The sequence below is a fragment of the Pyxicephalus adspersus genome, chromosome 5, assembly GCF_032062135.1.
Source record: "Pyxicephalus adspersus chromosome 5, UCB_Pads_2.0, whole genome shotgun sequence".
Classification (NCBI taxonomy): domain Eukaryota; kingdom Metazoa; phylum Chordata; class Amphibia; order Anura; family Pyxicephalidae; genus Pyxicephalus; species Pyxicephalus adspersus.
This window is the reverse complement of record NC_092862.1, coordinates 36572734-36596316: the sequence shown is the minus strand read 5'-3', so window position 1 is coordinate 36596316 and position 23583 is coordinate 36572734. Positions and strand designations below refer to the sequence as shown.

General features: G+C 34.7%; 1 protein-coding gene across 2 annotated transcripts in view; it reads right to left on the bottom strand.

The window, feature by feature from the left end:
- Positions 1-23583, bottom strand: part of TOX (thymocyte selection associated high mobility group box) — a 164773-nt gene that overhangs the window by 28753 nt on the left and 112437 nt on the right. For both annotated transcript variants that reach the window (XM_072411152.1, XM_072411151.1), the window contains exons 4-5: positions 9309-9584; positions 1355-1585 (exon numbers count right to left, since the gene is read on the bottom strand). In XM_072411152.1, coding sequence (XP_072267253.1) covers positions 1355-1585; positions 9309-9584 — 507 coding nt within the window. The remainder of the gene's footprint in view (positions 1-1354; positions 1586-9308; positions 9585-23583) is intronic.

Here is a 23583-nt window from a genome sequence, read left to right as displayed (position 1 = left end):
AGCTCAGGTAATCAGCTAACTGTCACACCGTTATCTGCATGCTTGTTTCAGGTATATGACTAAAGGTGCGTACACACTTCCAATTTTTATCGTTCCAATCGAACGACGACGAAAAAATCGTTGGTAAAAAAGTAACCAACGACGCCGAAGAACGAGGAAAATTGTTGGAAACGAACGACCGGACCGGCGGATCGGATTGGGCGACGATCGTTGAACATCGTTCGTGTGTACGGTCGTTCGTTGATCGTCCATGTTCAGAGCATGCGTGATGAACGAACGTCCGTTCACTTTCCTGTCGTGCACATAGTTCCTCTATCGCTTAAACGATCGTATCTATTGTGTGTACAATATCTACGAACGATCGTGTCGTTACCTCTATGTGCAGGATCGGTGCTATACGATCGTTCATATATATCGTGCAGGAACGTTCGTCGTTCGTTTTCCGACGATAATAATTGGAAGTGTGTACGTAGCTTTACACACACACCAAAAGATTGGCTTTACATTCAGGCAATTTGCATTCTTTTACAATGAATGCAGTAATGGCACTTTAGGTAGCTCTACTTTGAATTAGCACTTTTATAGTTACACTTGTTATTTGTAAATTACCATATTTATGGTATGTATTTTTTATGGTTTATGTATTTTCCCCCCATCTTTGCTTTTTTTTTTGCCTTTTAAAATACATACAAATTTAATCAATATTCTAGGACAATACCACTAAAATAATCAAGTCTGCCAAAAAGTAAAGAGCAATATATGTCTCACTTCTTTTTGTAAGTTATTATTAGTCATATAGCTGAATGTGACATTGGCTTTAAAGACAAAATGGTGATTAATCCGGGGGTAAAGCTATACGTATTTTAGGGTTAGTTTATGCCTTAAAACAGCATTTCTGTTTGCCAAGAAGAATACAATTCTGTGCCACATATAAGTAATATTTCTGATTCCTGCGATTCCTTTAAGCACAACAGGCATTTCCTTTCAGAGAACAGAAAGAACCCTGCACATACTGGTATGGTATTCTAGGGGCTGTTTATGTCCCCACACTGGGAGGGTATTCAGCCTGGAAAATGGAAAATGTTTCATTCAGGAGGTAAAAAGAAATATGAGCAGCATATAATCAGTTCATCTTGAAAATAAAAAGAATAGAAGTGGCACCCAATGGAACACAAAGGCTTTTCAAAGAACAGAACTTCTGGGTGTCTAAAAACACAATGGTTCTTATGACCATGTTGTAAGATTATCATTAAATTGTAAAGCTGAATATGAAAGTGACAAGTACAGTAATTCAAGCCATCTCATACATCTAAGTGATCTGTGAGTAGAAATATTTATATTACAGAACACTTACTTGTTTCTGTTCATCTCCCAATCCATCCCACATTGAAGCTACAATTTTGGACACTTCCCCAAATGTAGCATTTGGATTTTGGCCTTTTATAGCTGCTTGTGTGTCTCGAAAGAATAATGCATAGGCAGACACTGGCTTCTGTGGCTCATTTGGATCCTTCTTCTTTTTCTTTTTGGGTGTTTTTGGCTTCTTTCCCATATCAGGGGCTGGTCGCTTTTCTGCTCCACTGATCTGTGTGTATATTATCAAAGAAAAAGTCCATAAAGCAAAAATAACCTTATGATATAACATATGATAACTAAAACATTATAAAAAAATTTATAAAAAAGATATTCAACATTTTGAAGTTATCAGTGGAAAAGAATTAGAGGGGAAATAATATTATTATTATTATTAGAAAGTATTTATATAGCGCCAACATATTATGCAGCGGTGTACATTTAATAGGGAAATCTTTTAGTGAGGACACCTGTTTAACTGTTGTGTTCCTCAGGTGTCCAATGCTTATTTTTTATGCTAAAATCCAGCTAACCCAGAGTTTAAAACAGTTGTAAAGGCTTTTTTCCTTTATTTATAGATCCTACATATTTATTCAGCATCATTTAGTTCTTTCCTTTTCATTAAAATGCTCCCAACCCTTTCATTTACTGGATTTCAGTGCTTTTAGCTATAGACATTTAGTATCACATGTGGGTGTCAGCTCAGATTCCTGGTTTAATAAGCTAAGCAATGGACTCTCTGAATTGCAGAAACATTGCAATAACTTTGTCGCTGGGTCCAAAATCAGGTAATTAATTAAATCAGAAATGTTTTATCTAGCATGTATATGGTTGTGGAGCAAAAAGGAAAGGAAATATACAGATTAATTGTCCGTTTTAAGTTTTGGACTGAATAGGAAATTATTAAGACCTCAGTTATATGGGTCAAATCTTTTGCCTTTTTACATTTTCTGATTGGCAGCGGTGGCTATTGTAAACAAGTTTTAATCATAACAGTAATAAGATGTTGTAGATTTTATTTCACAATATTAATAATGTATATAGACAGTAATCCCTGCATGGTAATATAAAGTAATTCTAGAAACTTGTTTAGATTAGAGGCTAATTGTGAGGGTTAGGTCAAGGTAAAAAGTTACATTTTGTAATTAGGTCAAGCTAGGAATAGATATAAGGGTTAGGTATTTTTATGTTTAGCTTAGGCAAGTCATAAGTTACTTAGGTTTAAACTTTTAGAAGTAGAGCATTTTTGGTTGTGATAATTTGAGTAGACAACTATTTGAGTGCTATCACGTTTTTGTGTGTGAAATATTGTAGTCGATCCCTTAAAAAAAAGAGAATAAAAGATTCTAAAAAAATTGATAAAACTATTCAAATAAACAGAATAAAAAAGTAAATGTACAGAAAAACCAATGTACACTGTACATTCAAAGAAAATATTGAAGCTTTGTAATTCCTTCCAAATGCTAATCAGGTCTTTTACTCGATACCAAGCTGTTTTCTTTCTTTTACATTTCTTGCCACATTGGGATGAGATTTGTGCCTAAGCTTTATATTTTTTATACGTCTCTGTGTTTTCACCTCTCTTGTTCTGTTGATTGGAATGATGCATGTACAGTCCGCTTATCAGAATGATATATGTGTATGATGGGTATGTGAGATAAATTGTAGTGCAACACAGCTTGTGTTTGTTTTGTTTGTGTTATTGATGATATGTCCTCAGGAGCTACAGCATATCCTATAGTTTTTATTTGAAATTAAAAGTGAAATATTATGCCAATCCTTTTTTAAAAAGGCAGACAATTCCATAATATTATTTTATTTGTAATCATATAATATTTACCATATAAAATAATATTCATATATTAAAATAAATGTGAAATAATATATGCAGCAAATACATACAGTGTTAAGCAGAAGAAAACTAGTCCTGTTGGCAATACAAACCAATGAGATGTTTGCATTCATTTTTGCTATCCTGGAATTTGCATGTTGCTCTAAATAGACCTCACTGCAAGTTCCTCCAAATCATACAATTAAATTATACCTGAAGCTATTTTTTGTTTTGTTTTAGATGGGACTCAAACAAGGAATCTGGCATTCCCTCAAACATTCCCTGGTAGAGAATCCTTTACTGCCATTGAAACACATGAATCTGCAAGATTGCCACCAGGGAATGTTTGAGGGAATGTCAGATTACCAGTTTTATAAAAAAAAAGTGTTAAAACTAATTTTATTGTTGTTTGTACACCCACTGGACAGGTTTACCTTTTTTGTACTATTTGTTCTGGTGGTCACCAGAATTGTAAGTAAAGGAAAGTCAAACATTTTTAAACAAGAATAAAGGGGAAATTCTTCAATGGGATCATTTGTTGACATGACAGTTGTCTAAAAGAGAATTTCCTCATGTTGGAGTGATTTCTTCTTACTTCCTACTACAGGATCACAGATCTGTCTACAGATCAGTGGGACACAGATACAAACGGGACACAAATGACAATAGCAAAAAAAAAAAAACAAAAAAAAAAACCGAACCAATACCTACTCCAAAACTCTTTACCCTATTCAACTAAATTTTTCTAAATTTGAAAAATATCACTTTGAAGGTTAAATGCACTTAACATCAAGTACAGATATCAATTGATCCTAACTCTACTTAAGAAATGTAAATGTTGCTTGCTGAATGTGCCAATATGTATTAATACTTACGGAGGCCAACAGCATCCACAGTTTAGGTTCTCCTATGTAGGTTCCTGAAAGTAGGTCCAGCTAATGTTGTTCTTAATTGGGATGCAATGGACCACAGTAAACATATCATTATAGTGGAGCAGGCCATATAGGGAGTTCCAGTTACATTTTTAGACTATAGGTAGGGAAAATTTTTGATTTCTGCACTTTACAAATTCAGTTATCCCTTAGGTTTACAATTTAGATGGAAGGAAAGTTCAAACTCAAACACTTATTTTTTTTTTCTCTTACAAAGGGTTTGAAAATATATTTAAAATGCTGTTTTTTGTGTCTTTTATTCAAAACCATCACATTATTAGAGATAGGAAAACAAAGATAATAAAGGAGCAAGAAAATATATGATATGAGAAAAGCAGTCAAAAATGATAAAACATAAGTTGGAAAAACTAAGTTTAGCAAAGCCATTGCTAAAGTATGTAAATGGTTCTTCCAACAATAAAACTATTACTCATGTAAACCGTAAAGCACTATTTGGTTTCCAAAATGCAGAAATATTTAGTGACAGCTCTGACAATAATGGAATGAATAGCTTTTGCAGAGATATATTTCTACACATGATAACAATTATAAGAAAAGACCTTATTTACATGGAAATTTTGATTCTATTGGGAAACACAAAATGGTACCTTTAGTATGCACATTCTGCCTGGGGAAAAATGTACAATGTAATTACAGGCTAGCATTCATAGGAAAAATTACAACTTTCTGTTTGCTTTTTGTCTGTGGTCATGTAACACTGTTTTTTTTAGTTGTGGCAAACTATAAAAACGTGTACGCTAATCTGGAAAGCCTATTATGTACGCACAAAGGTGAAAATATCAGATATTTCTAATAGTTTACAGATGTCAACCAAAATGGCATTTCTTAACAGTACCATGTAACATCATGTAATAATATTTTTACTGCATCAGCAGTAACTGGCATAGAGTAAATATAATAATATTAATAATATGAAGACACATAGAATAATATATATATATATATATATATATATATATGATAAGTATAAATATATTAGTAAACCCATTTTTTAAGAACCGACAAGCACAATACAATAGATCAAATAGATCTTATTTTTTTAAAAAATACTAAAGGGTACACTTCACTCAAACAATGTAATATTCACCAATCAAAGCAAAATACTTGTGAAAAACCCCTACAGATGGAAGCTTACATTTTCTAACACCTTCCTAATTTTAAGGCAGTGACAACTGAATATATTCAGCTTTTCTGCCCTAGAACTACTATGAAATCAAAGTCAGAGAATGTCAATTTCTATCTAATGGTTTTATTACAGCTATTTTGCTTTATAGTTTATAATTCTCTAAGTTTTACTCTAGCATTAGGTCCTAACCCACTGCATTAAAGCAAGCTATGTAGACGTACATTTCCATCACACAGAGAAGAGCGGATTATTTTATTTTATTATGCAATCTTAAACTAATAATGTTTACCCCAGTACCAGATCATGCTAAATGCCTGTGTAGATAGGTGATTCACTCACAGTGAATGCACAGTGGTGCTGCATGGATGATTTCTGAGGTTGCTTTGCATTTTGTTTCTTTGGATGAGGAGGCCATATTGAGATCTGCTTACATTTAGGCAAAGTAGGTCAAATGTTGCCTTTTTGCTTGTTTTTTGTGTTTGTACTTGAGCACTGGGTAATAAGGCAATGTTTGACCACAACACTTGTCTACATAGGTTCTGTTTTCTTGATCATAATCTTAATCATTTAAAAGAAAAGTATTCCCACCCTCAGACAGCATCTAACATTTTCTGGAATTATTGCATACAGTGAATTGCAGCACTTTATGAAGGGGGCATTTCAGCTTTAGGTAGATGTTGGAGAGTAAGACCACCCGACAGTTCCAAAAATCTGTTAGAGAATGCATTGGTGAGATTTCTGCTTTTGAGTTCCTGTTTCTACTCTTTCTGCGTAATTGTTGTTTTGTTATGTAATAGTGCAAATGTAAAGGAAGAGCTATAACACACAAACTGGACACAACACTCCTAGCTGGATAGAAAACAAGACCATTGTATGCATTTTACATACAGTAAATACTGCAAGAGTATGATTTAATTGTTCCGATAGGTCTGCTCATCAATGTAACTGTTACGGATCCCTGTAGGTCCAGGGGATCTGTGCCTCCTTCAATGCCACCCACCTTTTACTCCCCTGCTGCCAGCACAAGCTCTGCTAAGGCATCATATCCTCAGCACACATCCTGGTCCAAGTCATGTGACTCCCAGTCAGCTGCTCCCCTACCACAGAGGACAAGAGTGTTTCGCAGGTGTGCTCCCCCTGCTAGTGGAGATGTGAACACCACCAAACTCTAGACTCCTGGACCACCTCTGGTGGTAGGATAGGATGCAGCAGGTCACATGGCTGCATTCATCACAGGCCCTGCCCTTAAAAGGAAGTTGCTTGAACAAGGAGTTCCTTTGGCTCTGCTTCCAGGTTCCTGTTGTTTGTTTGTCCTGTTCCAGATTCCTTGTGTACCAACATTTTGCCTGTTTCCTGACAACCCATGTTTGCTGCCCGCCCTGACCTGGCTTGTTTCACTACTCCTTTGGATTTCCCTCTGACACTACGTTTTGGTTCCAGCTTGTTAGCAGTCACCTGCCTCTGCGTGCACGGGGGCCACAACCTGGCAGTTGCCCGCAGCGCAACACCCTCACCTCTAAAGGCTCTGGTGAAGACCGGGCAGCTGCTTAGACTCTGCGCCCTGTGCCGGTCCACTATCCTGCCTTGCAGCTACGGTGACAGTAACAGCATATACCTTTTTCCCCCAGTATGTTAGGTCCATTGTGACTATGTTTTGATAGCAGAAGCCACAGCACTAGATTTTCATGAATATAGAGTATTCAGACAATGGAGTTTATGAAGAAATACACCTACGCATTTCAATTTTTAGCTTGGCTGTTTCATCATCATAGTACAAATAGTACAAAAAATGATACCTGATATTTAAACTATCACTACAGGTGAATCTCCAAAGTGCTTTTGTTTTAAATGGCATTAATTGGTTCACCACTAGAGAACGTTTGGTAGAAATCACATTCCCTCTTTTATATATAGAATGTTATATGTTTTGCAAGACTTACATTTCCCCAGTGCACAAACATATTAGAGATAGTCATTAGTATAAGTATAATTAATTGCCAAATAAGATTTACGTAGAAAAGAATCTCTTTACTTTAAACCTCCGACCTCAAAGACGAGCGTAAACAGCATAAAAAAGGAACATTTCTTCCAATTGAAATTCAGAGTGTTTTATCTGAGGACACAGCATTGCCTCAGGATGTGTGCAAGCTTCAACTTAGTTTTGCATTTACATAGCTCTGAATTTTCTTTGGCACAAAAATCTTGGTAAATACACGCCTAACATTGCATTGTTGTGGGAGACATATGTTTGCTCAAGCATATGCATTTAGTTTTTAGGTTTTTTTTGCTGTGAGGCCCTCAAATCTTGTTACTTTGTACCCTGCAGTCTTTCAATTACTTTCTCAGGTTCTGCAGTCATATTTTTTCTCTCCTATGTTTAATCATAAGCACACGCTTCTGTCCTTTACTGAGTTAGCATTCCTGTGTGACATATGGCAGAGACATAAGTTATTTACCATAGTAGCATGGGAAGAATGCTATAATTGCAGTGAAAATTAGTGCAATTGTGCATAAAATACTGCAGGGAGGGAAAGCTCATGGAAAATGTCACACTGTTTGCATAGTACAGAATTAATTAAAAATCTGATATTTTATCACATCATTATAGAAAAGCAACAATGATATGAAAAATGTTATGTGCTAATGCATAATTAAAAACAAAAACAAATGATAGCTGCTTAGCTGTTGTGAAAAACACCTAACATTTTGTTCCCAGAACTACTAATAATAAAGCTAAAATTATAACTAATTTTGTAACAATGCGGCTTCTGCTCAGGTTGTTAATATTACTGCATTTGACCTTGGTGTATTATTATTTTGGTATATATATATATATACCAAGGAAGCTGCTGTTGTTTAAAACTAGGGCACCAAAAGCCTCATCAAACTTGATATCCAGTTTAAGGGGTAAAAACCTAGGTATTAACTTCAAAGCCCGCCCCATAAATATTGCACCATACTGCACTTATTTACAGTGGGATCACACAAAATCTGGGCACAGGATCAGGAGACAACTAAATGGTAACCTTAATCCAGTTGTCTTTTTTTTTGATACAGCTAAGAAAATAAAAAAGAAGCCTTGTTTTTATTTTTTGTTTTCATTAGTTTTCTTGCATTTGAAGATGCAGAGTGACTAGAATAAAAATTGTGGTTGAATAGCCTATATTAATGTTTCTGAACCAGGGATCCTCCAGAGGTTGCTAGGGGTTCCTTGAACGACTACCAATTTACGGCTCTCAGGTCACTTTTACTGATACCAATAATCTTTTTGGCCTATAAGGGTGGCATTCCCAAATGTAAGAAAAAATATTCCTACTGTTCCCTGCATCAATGTAATGTTAGCTGTGGATATAGTAATTATAGCAAAGGTTGCCTAAGACCTGAACATTATTTCAAGGGTATCTCCATAAAAAAAGGTTGTAAAAGGCTGCCTTTATTATCTGTTTTAGCCAGTGTTTGACTATGGAATAATTATGTTGGCCTTGGACTGTGTTAATGGCTCATAACTATGGTAGGGCCAAAGAACTGTGAGCCCCTCTGAGGGGCAGTTAGTTATATGACAAAGATAGGTTTAATACGTACTATAAAAAATACACAATAATGATAATATTAAATTAATCTGAGTAATATGTTTTTTAAATGTGTTCTTTTGTAGAACTGCTCCTAGCAGCCTTTGAAAAAATGTCAATGCGTTACTTTCAAAGAAGTCCCTTTGCAAGCATTAATGCCTACTCCTTGTGGCTCCGAATATATCTTACTGTTTGTAAAAAAAGAGCTGTCCTTTTAGCTTAGTGAAGAGCAGGTCTACCATCAAATCTAGCAGTGACCAAGAACAGCTAGTATACCATAATGAATGGATAGAAATATATGGGTTTGATGCTACTGGAAAACCAAATTTATCTTCAATAAAATTAACCGATTTTCATCAAGTCAGGAACACATCAATAATATTTCATATACACAAGTCTGTAATAATGGAGTTACAAAAAGAAATTAATCGATAGCCACATTTTAAAGTACCAGTCAGACACAAAATTCTGCATACCTTTGTTGTATCGTCCACTTCATCTTCATGCACTGAGCTAGATGGTGAAGGAGTGGCAGATTTACTCCCTGGTGGGGATGGAGAATTGTGCGCAACAGTGTTTGCTCCAATATTTAGGCCGAGCTGAGCACTGAGTTGTGATTGATTTATAGTAGTCAGCTGCCCAGGTGGCATCATAGCTGTTTGTCGGATATCTTGAGCCTGAACTCTTGGCCTCATAGCTGCCATCTGTGAGTGAGAATACTGACTTCTGTCTGAATTCTGCATATCCTGCATCTGTGCAAAAAAAAAAGACAATTACCAAAAATGAATCAAAAGATGAAAAAGAATCACTTGGAATTGCTTCTAAATATACACATAACTTATGTATTGTAAGGTTTCACATGCTTTCATTGTAGCAGCAATAGGTGCAGAGGCACTTGCTGAGTAATAAATGTAAATAGATTCACAATGTAAATTGTACAAGTCTACCAGATAAAATGTTTTTAAAGTAGCTACCATAGGAGACTAAAACAAATAAAAGTACTATACACCATGCACATATGTAGTATAAAAAGCATGAAGTCATACAAACAGAAATAAGTGGAAAAAGATGTAGAAGGTAAATCTAAGGGACAGAGAACAACAAACATAATCTAGTGGGCTAATTTAACATGGAGGATAAACTTCCAGGGGATTGTTTAGTCAGAGCTGCAACACAAAAGCCACATTTTCTAATACATCAATTTTTCCTGCTCTACTGTTCATATGCTGAGATCATCCATTAATTGTCACAGAAAAGTATCCAAATGGATCATGTTATACCAAAATATTTCTCTATGTGTGGCCACTGGCAACCTTTAGGATGAATAATTTCTTGCCAAAGTCTCTTGTAATAGTTAAAAAATATATCTCTGGTTAAAACCAAAATGGTTATTGCATTAACTGTATAAGACAAGAATGTCTTACTATAGAAGTTTTCTACTCTTTTTCTCGTTGGCAGTTTTAGATCATAAAAGTCAAAACCAAGAATAGCAAAAGAAAAAAATCATGCAGTTGTTAAATTCATCCTGCAACACTGTTAATGTGGAAGACACAGAAAAACCTATAACCTATAAATGGTATATGATTCAAAAACCAGATGAATTGACTGTTTGAAATAATTTCAGAATGCTTTACTGCAAAACTCATTGCACACAAAACTCACAGAAGTCTGAAAGATCGGGTCATGTCATGTTTATGCATTTGGAAAATACTTTTTGTACTTTAATATGATACTATTTAATAGTATAATATAGTATAGTAATACTATGTAGATAAGCAGTAAAATAAATTTTCAGAAGCCTTTGTATCCTAACACATGCTGTGGTTTCACTTGCTGGTCTTCATGTCACTACTGCTGGTAGGTGGAATCACAATGTGTAGTGGGGTAAACAGGCGCAAATGGGTTTAAAGAGTCTGCTGGTACTTGCTTAAAAGAAAAAAATAATATACTTGAGACAAAATATCATAGTTTCTCTTTGTTATACAATATATTTGCCCTTCCACCCACATGCATTACTACTGGCCAAGCACCATGTATTTGGGGGGTCATGACAATTGCTAATGCTTGTTCTGTTTATGGAAAGTATATGGGGAAATAGGATTTCAAGGATGATTCAAACACAGGAGAGAACTCTATAAAATTGAGGGAGAGGTAAGTTAGCGCTGGAGTTCAGCATAAATGCAAGTTCCCAATATTTGCTAATGTTCAGTGTTAATGCTCCGTTAATAATCTATGGTTGGCATTTGTTGAAGAAAATTTGAAAATAGCAGAAAAAAAAAACATTTATTTGGCTATTTTACTTTTCAATTTTTTGTTTGGGTTTCTGTATTAAATAAAACATTATCTGATCTGGAAAAAAATATACATTTAGAAGTTACAGTCTTTAGACTTTACACACATTATATATATATATATATATATATATATATATATATATATATATATACAGACACACATTGCTAAAAGGAAAATCTCCTGGCAATGGCAGCTATGTTTCGATATATAAAAGGATCTGCTTTATGGCAGATTACTAAACCCTGTTATGATGTCAATGAAATCAGTTTCTTCTCTCTGTTATTCACCATGTGGGATTACCAGCCTGTACTTTCACTGCAGCCTTCCAAAGTAAGTACTGTATAAAAATAAATATACCAGTTTCACTTGCAGTCAAATATGTTCCTTGCAAAGCTATCATTATCTCTGCCTCTAGCAGACAATCTATATCAAAACAGTTGTACACATAAAGCTCTAACTACATCTTGACTGAATCTTTTTTGATCCAGCTGTTTTACTGAATAGCAGTTGGTGAACAGAGAGCAAGAACATGGGTAGCCCTCAGGCCCTGTTTGCTAATGTTACTCACCAGCTGCTGCTTTCTGTGGTGTTAGCAGGCAAGACCTGGATGAATGCCAGTTTCAGCAAGAGCAAGAGACAGTGAAGCATCTTTGAAGCCCTTTCATTTACCCCTGTCTGTCATCGCTTGACACTGAACATTGTTGAGTTCTGTCCCCAAGGCTACTAAAAGATCATGCCGGAGCTGAACTGTGATCAGAGTGGACCCTACTGCAGGAATAACGCTTTGGGGAAAACGTTTTGAACAAGTACACAGAGAATAAAGTATTTTCAAAGGATGTCATTAGGTATGTTTTATTATTCAGTATAAGAATACATGATCCAATTGTAGATCAGCAGATCTACAATGTGTCTTTCAATACCTTCACACATCCTGCTACTTGTTGATTATCCTTCAGTTATATTAAAGGGAGCACTTACTGAACATGTGCATGTGAACCAAATCACTACAGCTATTCACTGCCATGTACATCTGAAGGTCAGTTTTATATTCCTTGGAAGTCAAGGATTAAACTTCAATCCTATGTACTGTGGATAAATAGATCAACAAGGATTTTTCTGTCTTCCATTTAATAGATTTAAGAGTTGCATTTCTTTTAAATCCTTTGCAATCAACATGGCAGACTTCCATTTGAGAGACACAACACTACATGTAGGGCAAATTACATTCAGTATATATGCTTCTGTTAGGTAGATTTTATTACACTGTTTTATTTTCAGGCTTTAAAAACATAAATAAATACATACAAATATATGTAATTAAAAAAGAAAATTAGGTCAGTTAAAATATATAAAGTTGAAGCCTAGACATACTTAAATATATGTTCTATCACTGTTCTAAGACTTTAAAGGGAAAAAAATCCAATACCTCCAAAACAGAAGGCCCCATTACTAAGCTTTTTATGCATACATGGTACATGAACACACGAAACATTCATGACTTACACTTTGCTTATCTAAACAAGACCTGCACCTTCCTTCTGTCAATGCTTATATTGCGTTTGGCACCCAATCCTAGTCAAAATAGCTTTATTGCTATGTAGTATTCCTGAATATATGCTTTTGACTTAGAAAAGAAACATAGAAAAGGCCAATGCAACTTAACAGTAAAGCCTAACACTAGTAAATGTAACAAAAACAAACTGCCATTGCAGTGGGGCTACCACCACACTGCAAAGGTGAAATGCTCATTTTATTATGGGGGGGAAATATAAAACTATTTTACTTTCCATATTCTAGGCTTCTCTGTAGGACTGGTCCCCCACAGCCCCTTTTCTATATTGCATCAGCAGGTACTGGTACTTTTGCCTATATTGCAGGTATATGCAGCTATATTCCAGTATCCTCGACTAATAGGTGAAGAAGGCAATAACCCACACACAACAACATTTAGGAAAGAAGAATATGCCCATTTCAGGGGAGGAGATAAGGTAAGTAAAGATTAGTTCCCCCCCATCCTTGATAAAATTAAGCATGTACCCCTTGCAGTGTGGGGTAGTATCACTGCAAAGCTAGTTTTTTTCTTATTGTGCATGTGCATGAAAATGTTAATATGTTAGACTAGTGCAAACAATTATTTTGGCCATTAAGATATAGGGCTATCCTTCATTGGGAAAGTGTAAATTAGTTACAAAATGCCAGTTTTATATTTTTTTAATTTTTTTAGTTCAATGTTTTTGTTGTTGTTTTACATCTGTTTTAGGTATATAATATTTGGGATGAGCCACTACTTTAATTCTAAGTCTTATTTGCTAATATGTCCAAATTTAACATGCAGCTACAGAGTTCTGTAATCAATTAGCTTTTTACAACAGGTGGTAAGGAGGCAGATGGAACATATGAAAAAAAGTCAAGAGATCCAATTGTTGGGTGCCCTTGAAAAAAGGCATATGCAAAATTTCCTATTAGCCTAACTAAAATGAAAAAGGGACCACTCGACAGTTCTTTTTAAGGTATTATATATGTTGATAAAAAAGAAATAGGTAGGTTATATTATAATATAATAATGCCCTGTAAAGGTATAAAAAGTAACCATAAGTAAGTATATTACTGAAGAGAAAACTCTTTGAAATGTCTGTACGACTTGATATATCTGTTTAATCAAACAAATCTATCACATATACACACACATTTTGGAATTAATCACAACCCTTAACATTTAGTATACAATGTATTCCACGAATGACAATTTCTAAAATATTATTTGTATTATACCGAGCTATTCTTTGAAAATATGAAAGGACTTTGATCTCTCATCATAAAATGTATTTGCTACAGGGGTTTATATTATAAACTCTGAAGTTAGCATACATCTCATTTTTATACTTAAATATAAATAAAGAGCATACAATGTCATTTTCCTTACAGTGTCTTTTATGCTTTCATGTTTTATATGAAAGGCCAAAGGTCTGAAAACTAATCAGAAAAGTCCTTGACTGCTATTCACCTTCATTATAATAACATTTTCTTTAAACCAACATAATCATGAGCGGTTATTAAAAGGGTTAAACATATTAAACGTCAAACAATTTCCCTTGATTTAAAGTTCTAAAAAGAAACAGAATAGGCTAACTTTCTGAATTATTTAAATCTTTACTGACTGATCGGTGAACCGTGAAATTAGAAAAATGTCGTTGTTAAAAGGGCTCTTTGCTTCTTATAAAACTTTAGCTTAAAACTATGAACTTAAGGCCATTTGAAGAAATGGAATTTTATCCAGAATACATGCTGTTTAGAGATTAAAGGTTGCTGTAATTAAAACTTTCTTCTGCAAACAGAAGATAGTATATTATTACATGGGGAATCTGTGTGTTTAGCTAAGAAATTAGTACAGTAGCTGAGTCTTAAATTCTCTGATACTGTGGCAAAGTTCACTAATTTGGCTACACTCATCAACTAATTAGCATTTAAAACTATTGTTTTACTCTGAGTAGGTTAATAATGAGGTAATTCGCTCCTACTCTTACTGTAGTAGACTTCAGAATTGAAGTAAACACCTTCATGGAATATAATGCTGGGTAATAGCCGATTCATTTTCCCATTTTATTGATTCTCAAGACAGTTTTATACTGGTGTTGCCTTTTTATTATGAGGAACCCCTTGAAATAACTTTCAGGTCTTCAGGGAACTCTTGCTATAATTAATATACTGTAGCTCACAGTACATCAGTGTGGCTGGCAATGGGAAGAATGTCACCCTTACAGATATCCAAAAAGATCATTGATATATAATAAATTGACCCGAAAGTCACAAACTGCTCATTGCATAAGGAACTTCTAGCAACCTTTGGAGGAACCCTAAGTTTCCCTGGAAATCTGGTAGGGAATCACTGGTTTATGTATTTTACCATATTCCCTCTACTTAACTTTTGTTGTTTTTTGTTCTCCACTTGTTTATTAATGTCAGGTTAACACAGTTGGGAAGAGGTGAAGAATAGAGGTACTGTAATACCACAATACCTCTAATCTCGTTTTCATTTTTCAAAAAGTAACCATTGGTAGCAATAGTGGGGAAACGGCATTTAAAACAAAAACAACAGATCTCCACTGTAGCCTATGCCATTCTTCACTTATACAGTGATTAATTACTAGGATTAAAAGGACCAAAATTATTCAAGGTATTATACATGTGGTGAAATGTTTAAAAGTTGCCCCTTGACAACTGGTTGTGTTTCCGTCTTTATAGTGAAATATGTTCCATTATGATCTGATACTAGATGATGGTTGTCTATCAGCAAACAATCCAATAGTTAAAAATACTTTTTATTCTAAAATGCAAATATGCATATACTAAGTTGATCTGGTCAGATGCAACAGAGATCATTGGGAAACTATATAAATGATATATATTGTGTTTTTTATATGTATTTTTGGGGTCATTGGGATTGATTTACAAATAAGTCAAGAAAAAAATATAAAAGATTCCTAGTGTACTTATTAACTGAATTAATTTCCATATATATATGTATTATGGAATGCATGCCCAATTATCTAGTACCTTTAGACTATTATTCGACATCTGTCATTGCCTTTTATTATTAGGAAAAGCCACCGATTTTTGTAAAAGTAGCCATACAAAACCTTTACTTTGTAAATGGATGTCCTTGACATTTAACAAAGCCATGGCTCAAAATCACAAAACATTTGATAACATATTTTAAACTGGGACATTTTATATAGCTATATTTAAAAATGTATTCTAAATGCAGAAAATGCTTTGTTATGCAAATTTTACAAACATGAAATTTTAGGAATAATATCAAGGTTGTACTATTACATTGAATGCAACATAAAAAGGATCATGTAAATGTGAGAACTGTGTATTATGGTATATATTTGACTACAGAAAACATTTTCCAAAAATACATATTTTTTGAGAAAACCAAGAATTATTTTAAGAATGTCACTGTGTCCTGCTCAAGAATAGAATGTTCTGTTGTACATATTGTGCCTCATTTATAAAAACTCTCCAAGGCTGGAGAGGATACACTTTCATCTGTGAAGCTGGGTTATCCAGCAAACCTGGAATAGATCTGATTCATGATTGAAAACATTTGCTAACAAATAGCAAACTACTTTTAAGAAATCAATTCCAGGTTTGCTGGATCACCCAGCTTCACTGACGAAAGTGTATCTTCCCCAGCCTTGCAGAGCTTTAATAAATCAGACCCATTGCGTTGGACTTTTATAACATGCACATTATGATATATTCACAAACAGACCTACAATAGATGTATGTATAACATCATGGCCATGTTGTAATATTCCTTATGACAAGCACTGTTATCCAGCCTACCAGTGCCAAATTATAGCCAGCATTGTCATATTCACAGAAGCTTTTACCAACAGGACAGAGAAAGCAGCTGTAGGTTTTGTATTGCACGTGTGACCTATTTACCTCCTTAATTGCTTTTATAAAGATGCATTTTGTCCCTTCAGGAATGAAGTTTGGCATTGGCCTTACAAATTGCCTACTATCAGGCTGGAACAGGTGAGATGAAGAGGAATTTACATATTAATACACATAATTATGCACATTTTCCACAAACAAGGCTATGAGGAATCAGCTGCTTGTGTAGATAAATATCTTGTGCCAGATGCCAGATGGAAAAATAAGTCACACTAAAACCTTTAGTGTGTGCACAGCATTGGCTTTACTGTATACTTCTACAATTTCTCAGTGTATATACCCCTATACAAATGTATAGGCAGCTGTTTTGTCAAAAAAAATAGCATGATTCACTTATATCACAACCCCAGAGATCTCGGATTTGGCTTAGGAGCTGGATTACCCACAAGGCAGCCTAGCTCACTGGCTACTTGCAGATTTAGTCCAGGTTCACCAATGGCATGACATCACTGCTTCTATTATTGTTATTCAGTTGTTGTTCTCTATTAAAGAGTTTGTGCTGTCAACTTGTGGTATAAGAATTGTTCTCTTCAGCCCCTTTTAGCTGGGCGCACCACCCAGCTTTTTTCGGTAACCATCCAGCTGTTTTCAGGTGGTTACTGAAATTGGATCAGAATACAGGGGCGGCCCCTCACCTACAGCTTTTTTCAAGTTTGCTTTAAAAAATATCAGGGGAGAATACTGGGCAGGTTGTCTCCAGTCTTAAGACTGCAATCAGTGATCCAATTTTTAAGTTTCAAAACAGTCAATGTCCATCCCCTTCAGGCTCACTCATAAACACAACAAAAAAGGTCAGGGAACGAGAAGGCATAGAAAGAAAAGGCTCAAACAGATGGAAAGTGTTCATAGTTCTAAGACGATAGAAAACTGTATAAGCAGAGATTGAGAAATGACTGCATTAAAACAATTAATATATTGTTACATTGACATTCTCAATTTAAGGATTAGTTAGAACTATTGGACCTAGGAAAACTATTTCATCTTATACAGATGGTTCCCAAAACCCAACAGGATTAAACTTGGTTTTATTGTAAAAAGGGATTGCTACAAAGGCATTGATGGTGTTTTTTACAAGCAATCAATAAATGAAGAAATAGGAATACTCATACGGTTGCTACATTACACTAATTTATTTTCTTAGAATTCATCCTGAGCATGAATCACTTAGCAACAATGGGCATTTACTTGCATGAATATGAAATGAAACATCACTTTTTAACTCGTTTTTCATTACATCTAATATAATTCAATTTTAGAGAAGGGGCTTTAATATAGGCCTATGCTTTATTCTATGTTTATATTAAATAAAGAGATAAATTCTAAATGTGGCTATCACCTTAGATATTGACAAGGAACATAATCAGGGTCTTTATTTTAACCAAACGTGTAATAATACACATTGGACCTGGCTTAATAAAGCTCCCCAAAACTGGTAAATATAGACCATGATGGGTGAAGAAGGGTGATCCAGCAAACCTGTCATGAATCTGGTCTAGGTTTGAAAACATTGATTTTTGGAAAATCCTTTCTAGGTTTGCTGGATAACCCAGGTTAGCCAATTATAGTCTATATTCTCCAATCTTGGAGAACTTTAATAAATCAGGCCTATTGTGTAGGCATGTATCACCATTACCACACGTGTATGTGAAGTCTCCAGACTTTATTTACAAACTGGAGGTCAATGCACCCAAAATGCAATATGCAGGAGATTTTACTAATGTACTATTGGCGGGAACAGACAGATTGAGATCCTGTAAATATCCTGGAACGGGCTGAAGGTTTAGGTGCTACTTTATTCCTCAGCACAGGTAGAGAAAATTCCATGCCCACACAAAAAACATCAGCAGCTTTAGGAAGCTGATGTTATATTCTACCAAGAGAGATACACAGCTCTTATTCATCAATATGGAAATATACATTTATATTTGTGTTCTCATCTATGAATAAATTCTAGTAATAAAAGTGACCATAAAGCAGCAACATAAGTTTGAAGCTTAGAGACTTTCATTTAATGGTTCTTTGGAGAAATGCATTTGTAACCTTTTAAGCTGGAACACTAATTAGATTTGTGTATGCAGAAGTGTTCTCCACATAAAGTACATTTCTATAAACTAATGCCAGTCTTTTTATTGTTGCTAAGAATTGGACTTCTCTGAATTTAATGTTGTTACACCAGGTTCCAAAACCCTGAATGTTGTAATGTGCTTTTAATCTCTGAAATTGCTATGTTGACAGAAACATTTATAAACATTGGCTATGTGAATTAGGCAAGTAAATTAGATTTCAGAGATGATGATTGGCATGGCAAATAGTGGATCTTCAAATAATTCAAACTGAGGCAAACAATGAATCTTCTTCTGAGAAAAGATGGTATGAAACTTCATTTATCCTGTGTGACCAGTGAGCAGAGGTTGGACTTTAATGAATGGAAAGTAGCAGCAAGGTCAGTTTTTAAAAGCCTCCCAGGCTGAATATTTGACATCTCAGAACATTAAAACAGCTAGCATGGTAATTATTGTTTTGGCAGTCATTGGAAGTTACTCTGTGGCTTTGGGAGTTTAAAATTTGCCCTGAATAAGAAAAAGTAAAATAGGATTTCATTAAAAATATTGTTGCATAGAAAAAATGGAAAACAAACTTGATAATAAAGTAATATTTCTAGGAAGATCCTCTGTAGAAAAAATATATCTGTGTATATGACATATTAAAACAGAAGTGTAGGCACATATACATCACCTCTTTTATTAGGTGATTTATTTATTGAAATGTTTTGATTCACCTAGCTGTGTTTTCATATATTAGCAACTTTCAACATACAAAGGAGACTAGGGGAGGAAAGGGGTAACAGTGTATGCCAATCCATTTCAATAATTTAAACTGCTGATTAAACCACAGAGAAGACCCCATCAGTGAGCTGCTGCTCCTTAACGATCATACTGTCCATGAGTATAAAGTATTGCTTTGACTTCAGTAAAGAAAAAGAAATTATCTGGGTCTGGCCAAAAAATAAGATTAGGGTACATGAAAAACCTGAAATGTTTACCTGTAACATCTTAACAAATCTCTAACATATGTTAAGTTTGCAGAATAATTTTGCTGGGTCCAACTACAAACTTTTCCTTCAAAATGTAGATGTTTTTGTTCAATATAGAGTTTAAATACAAAAAATTTGAATGCAAGAGGATTTTTGATTGCTTTTTAGGAGTTAGTGTGCATAATGCTTTCTTAGGTTGGCCAAAATTTTTCCTTTCACGTGTTAACATGAACCTCATATTATAACACACATTCATCTTAGGAACACCACATGTGCCAAAGTAGACAAGGTGTAAGGCAAAATAGAGATACAGGTTACAGATATGCTGAAATAAGTGATTCCATAGGATGGTTGTCCTGTATGTGTGCTAAAGCAGCGGTCGCCAACTGGTGGTCCGTGGAAATTTTGGTGATACGAGGTTCTGTCTGTCCCCCATATGGACACAACCTGCCCATTCTCCCATCACAGGCTTAGACCCGCTTGCTAAACACCCTGGGGGGTCAGTAGCACAGGGCTGTCTCCCCCGGAATTTAGCAAGCAGGTCTGAGCTTGTGATGGGAGAATGGGCGGGGTCTGGTATTATGACATCACTCTGGGGGAAGTTTCTTCCCCTTAGAGTGACAAAAGGCGACCCGTGCATGGATGGTCCAAGTTCGGTGAATTTAGTGGTACGTGAGGTCTGAAAGGTTGGTGATCACTGTGCTAAAGTACCTCATGTTATTCTGATATGACTGTTTACAGTCTGATGAGAGGAATAGTTGTACATCAGTAGTCCTTCCCTACAGGGACAATTCCCTCTTGTGTTCCCTGTGCTATGCCACCATCATTCATAGGCAGAAACATACAGTTGGTTCACTGTTGAATATATGAAATGTTTGGATTATTGGTGCTTGGTATGTTCTCAGTCACAGTGTCTGAATTTTTTTCATTATGCTTCAATCCTAATAATTGCTTCTTTATTCCTACAATATTGCAAAAACACTATACATGTTCATCAAATGTTAAATAATGGTTTTATTTGCAAGTCATCATTGCAAATATAAATTATGGAACAACAGTAAAACTCCTGGGACTAGAGCTATTTGCATAAGAGCTGATTTTCTTTGTAAGGTCATTCATCATTCAGAATTACTGGGCAGTTTTTGTTATTTTTCTAAAGAAGATCAAGGTCATTAATAACAATAGATACTAGATCATCATTTCAACAGGACTTGACAGTGGCTTTGTCCAGGAGGAGATCAGTGCATTGATTTACATGGATCTCATTATATCAGTGATTTGTCATAAGACTCTACTAATCATCTGAAGCTGCCCAAACATAAATCAGTCTTATTTTGGATATTAAAGAACAACTGAATGTTAGAGATCTATCAATGTTTAATGTAGATTTTAAACTTCTGGGTTCTAACATAAGAGAGATAAGAGAGAATATCTGAATCCTGTTTGCACTTTTAAAGGTAGAGGTAGCTAGAAAACTATAGAGGAATATTTACTTATAAATATGTAGCTTTGGTTAGTACTACTTTCTGACATAGTGGAAATTTCCACTCAACTAGAAAAAAGTCAACTGATGACAACTCTAAGTGTTTAGACATTGTTTGAACAACTTGTACTTATTTGTTCTTTTCTCATTATCTGGCTTTGGAACGTTAATGTCCCCACACATCTAAACACTATGAGCTCATGTGGATATACACAGACTCAGATACCATATTGATGGTATAGGAAAAATCTGATAACCACCAAAGTCATCATCAGGTAGACAGCTGTTGTGCAGTCATTTATATTCTCTACACAACCCTAAGTTTAGCATAACCAATAAACATATAGAACTACTAAATTGATATTTAATTGTCTAATCAGGTCATTTCTAAAGCTGGACAAATACATTACTACCTCATTGTACAATTTTCTGAGTTTATGTAAATAGTACTAAAATTAAAAGCCTAACATGTAAACATAAAAAATCAGCAAGATACTTCTTACTTTGCTACATAAAATAAACTTTATTTTTTCCAAAAGCACTTTTTCTTCATAAATCATGGTGTGTGGAAATCTAAGGGAGAAATCATTTTTTTATATATATATTCCTTGATATGACCTATAATTCATTCAGACTTACGTTCTGTGATATTTTGATCATAACATGCTTGATTGAATGTTATGATTTATATACAAAAACTAATTAATATTCCAAGTAATGTTCATGATTTATCAGCAAAACATAAAAAATGATAAATAAATCAGGGATGTAAACTACAGCATACATACATAAAACACATGATTAAGTTGGAAAAACGTTAAGTATTATTATCATAATGTATATTTACCATATTGCTACTTGAAAGAATATAAATAAAGAGGCCACTAAGGAAGGGATGCAAGCTAACACTTGGGAAGCTGCTGCAGGCATGTGACCCTATTGTTCTGCTATATGTTCTCTTTGCTGGAAGCTCTGACAAAGGGAAGCAAAAGTTTGCCTTTACCATGATGGTCATTTTTACATGGAAACATGTTGCAGAACCAGGCACAGTCATTCAGTCATAGGCAAAAAACAGCTGTACAAAGCCCACAGGCAAAAGTGGTAACTAGTTATTAGCCCTCTGATTACTTTTTTTTAGTTTTTTTATTTTTAGACAAAGGTTCTGGAGTCCTGTTCTTTTTTAAGAATTCAATTATTGGCATTCATAATGTCTAGGTACTACTTAACTGATAAGTATCATTGGTTGCATTACAGTTGATAATGCAAAAGTTATGTGTAGAAGTGCATCTCAGAATACCTCAGAAGAGTTAAAACATATATTAAAAAATAATAATTAAAAAATATAGTTAAAACAAGGAAAAATGAAAAATACATGTAAAAAAAGTCATTGACCTTCCAGGTAAAGGTCGATTCCACTTAACAGATTATCACAATCTTGTTCTGATTGTCTTTATCCATGGTCAATATTAAAATAACGAGCGATCCCTTATAAATTAGTGTGCTTAAATACACTAAAGGCAATAATTAATTACTAGAATAATGTGACACACATGACTGCAGAGAAATGTGATCTGGCAGTTAGTAAAAAAATAATATGTTGAACTAATAAAATGTAATAAATTTTATTTTAAAAAAGTGTTGTTCCAGATGTTTCCTAGGAAAACACAGCTGAGGATCCCATGAAGCTCTGAATGATACTATACAGGTGTGATCTGCCCTGGAACTGGCACAGATTCAAAGAAGGAGGTAACGGCAGCCTGCACGAAGGTGGAAGGAGGGAAGCCTCATTTATTATTGGTAGAAGACATCTAACAGGTTCAACATTCGTTAACAAGATTTACTTTATGTAATTATTATTTTTTTTTCTATATAGAATTCTTTGTGATCCTTTATCAGTAAAAAATCCAAAGAACACAGAAATTATATAGAGGTTTACTGTACATGTTTCTTTTACCCACAAGTAAACTTCTGTTGACTAAAAACCAGTATGAGTAGCAAAATCATTTTAAAAATCCAACACTGATTTAAATTTAAAGAGAAGATAACACCTCTCCTTGCACTATCGTCAGCGCTGACATGTTTATTTGGTCTTTTTCTAGGTTCAGGTGTTCAGCCATTTTGATTGGCCAGGGTAGAATGACATACCGGTAACTCTTGCACATACACACAAGAGTTCATTCTTTCCCAACACCCAAGTATGCTGGGATTGTGCATGGTTCAGCATATGATCAACAGAAGATTGCAAGCAGGCAGGTAGGTTTGTTTTTTTGCAGAAAGAACATACTATGTCCATTCTACAATAAAGAGCTCCCTGCTTGTATTTTTTGTTCCTAAAAAGTTTTTAAAAAGTTGTTCCAAAAAAATTTTTTGTTCCTATCTTAAAACTGCAAGTCTTAAATACAGGTTCTATATAGCATATAGACTCCTCCTTCTCGTTTCTCTCTTTTCTATGTTACCACTATACCATGGGGGT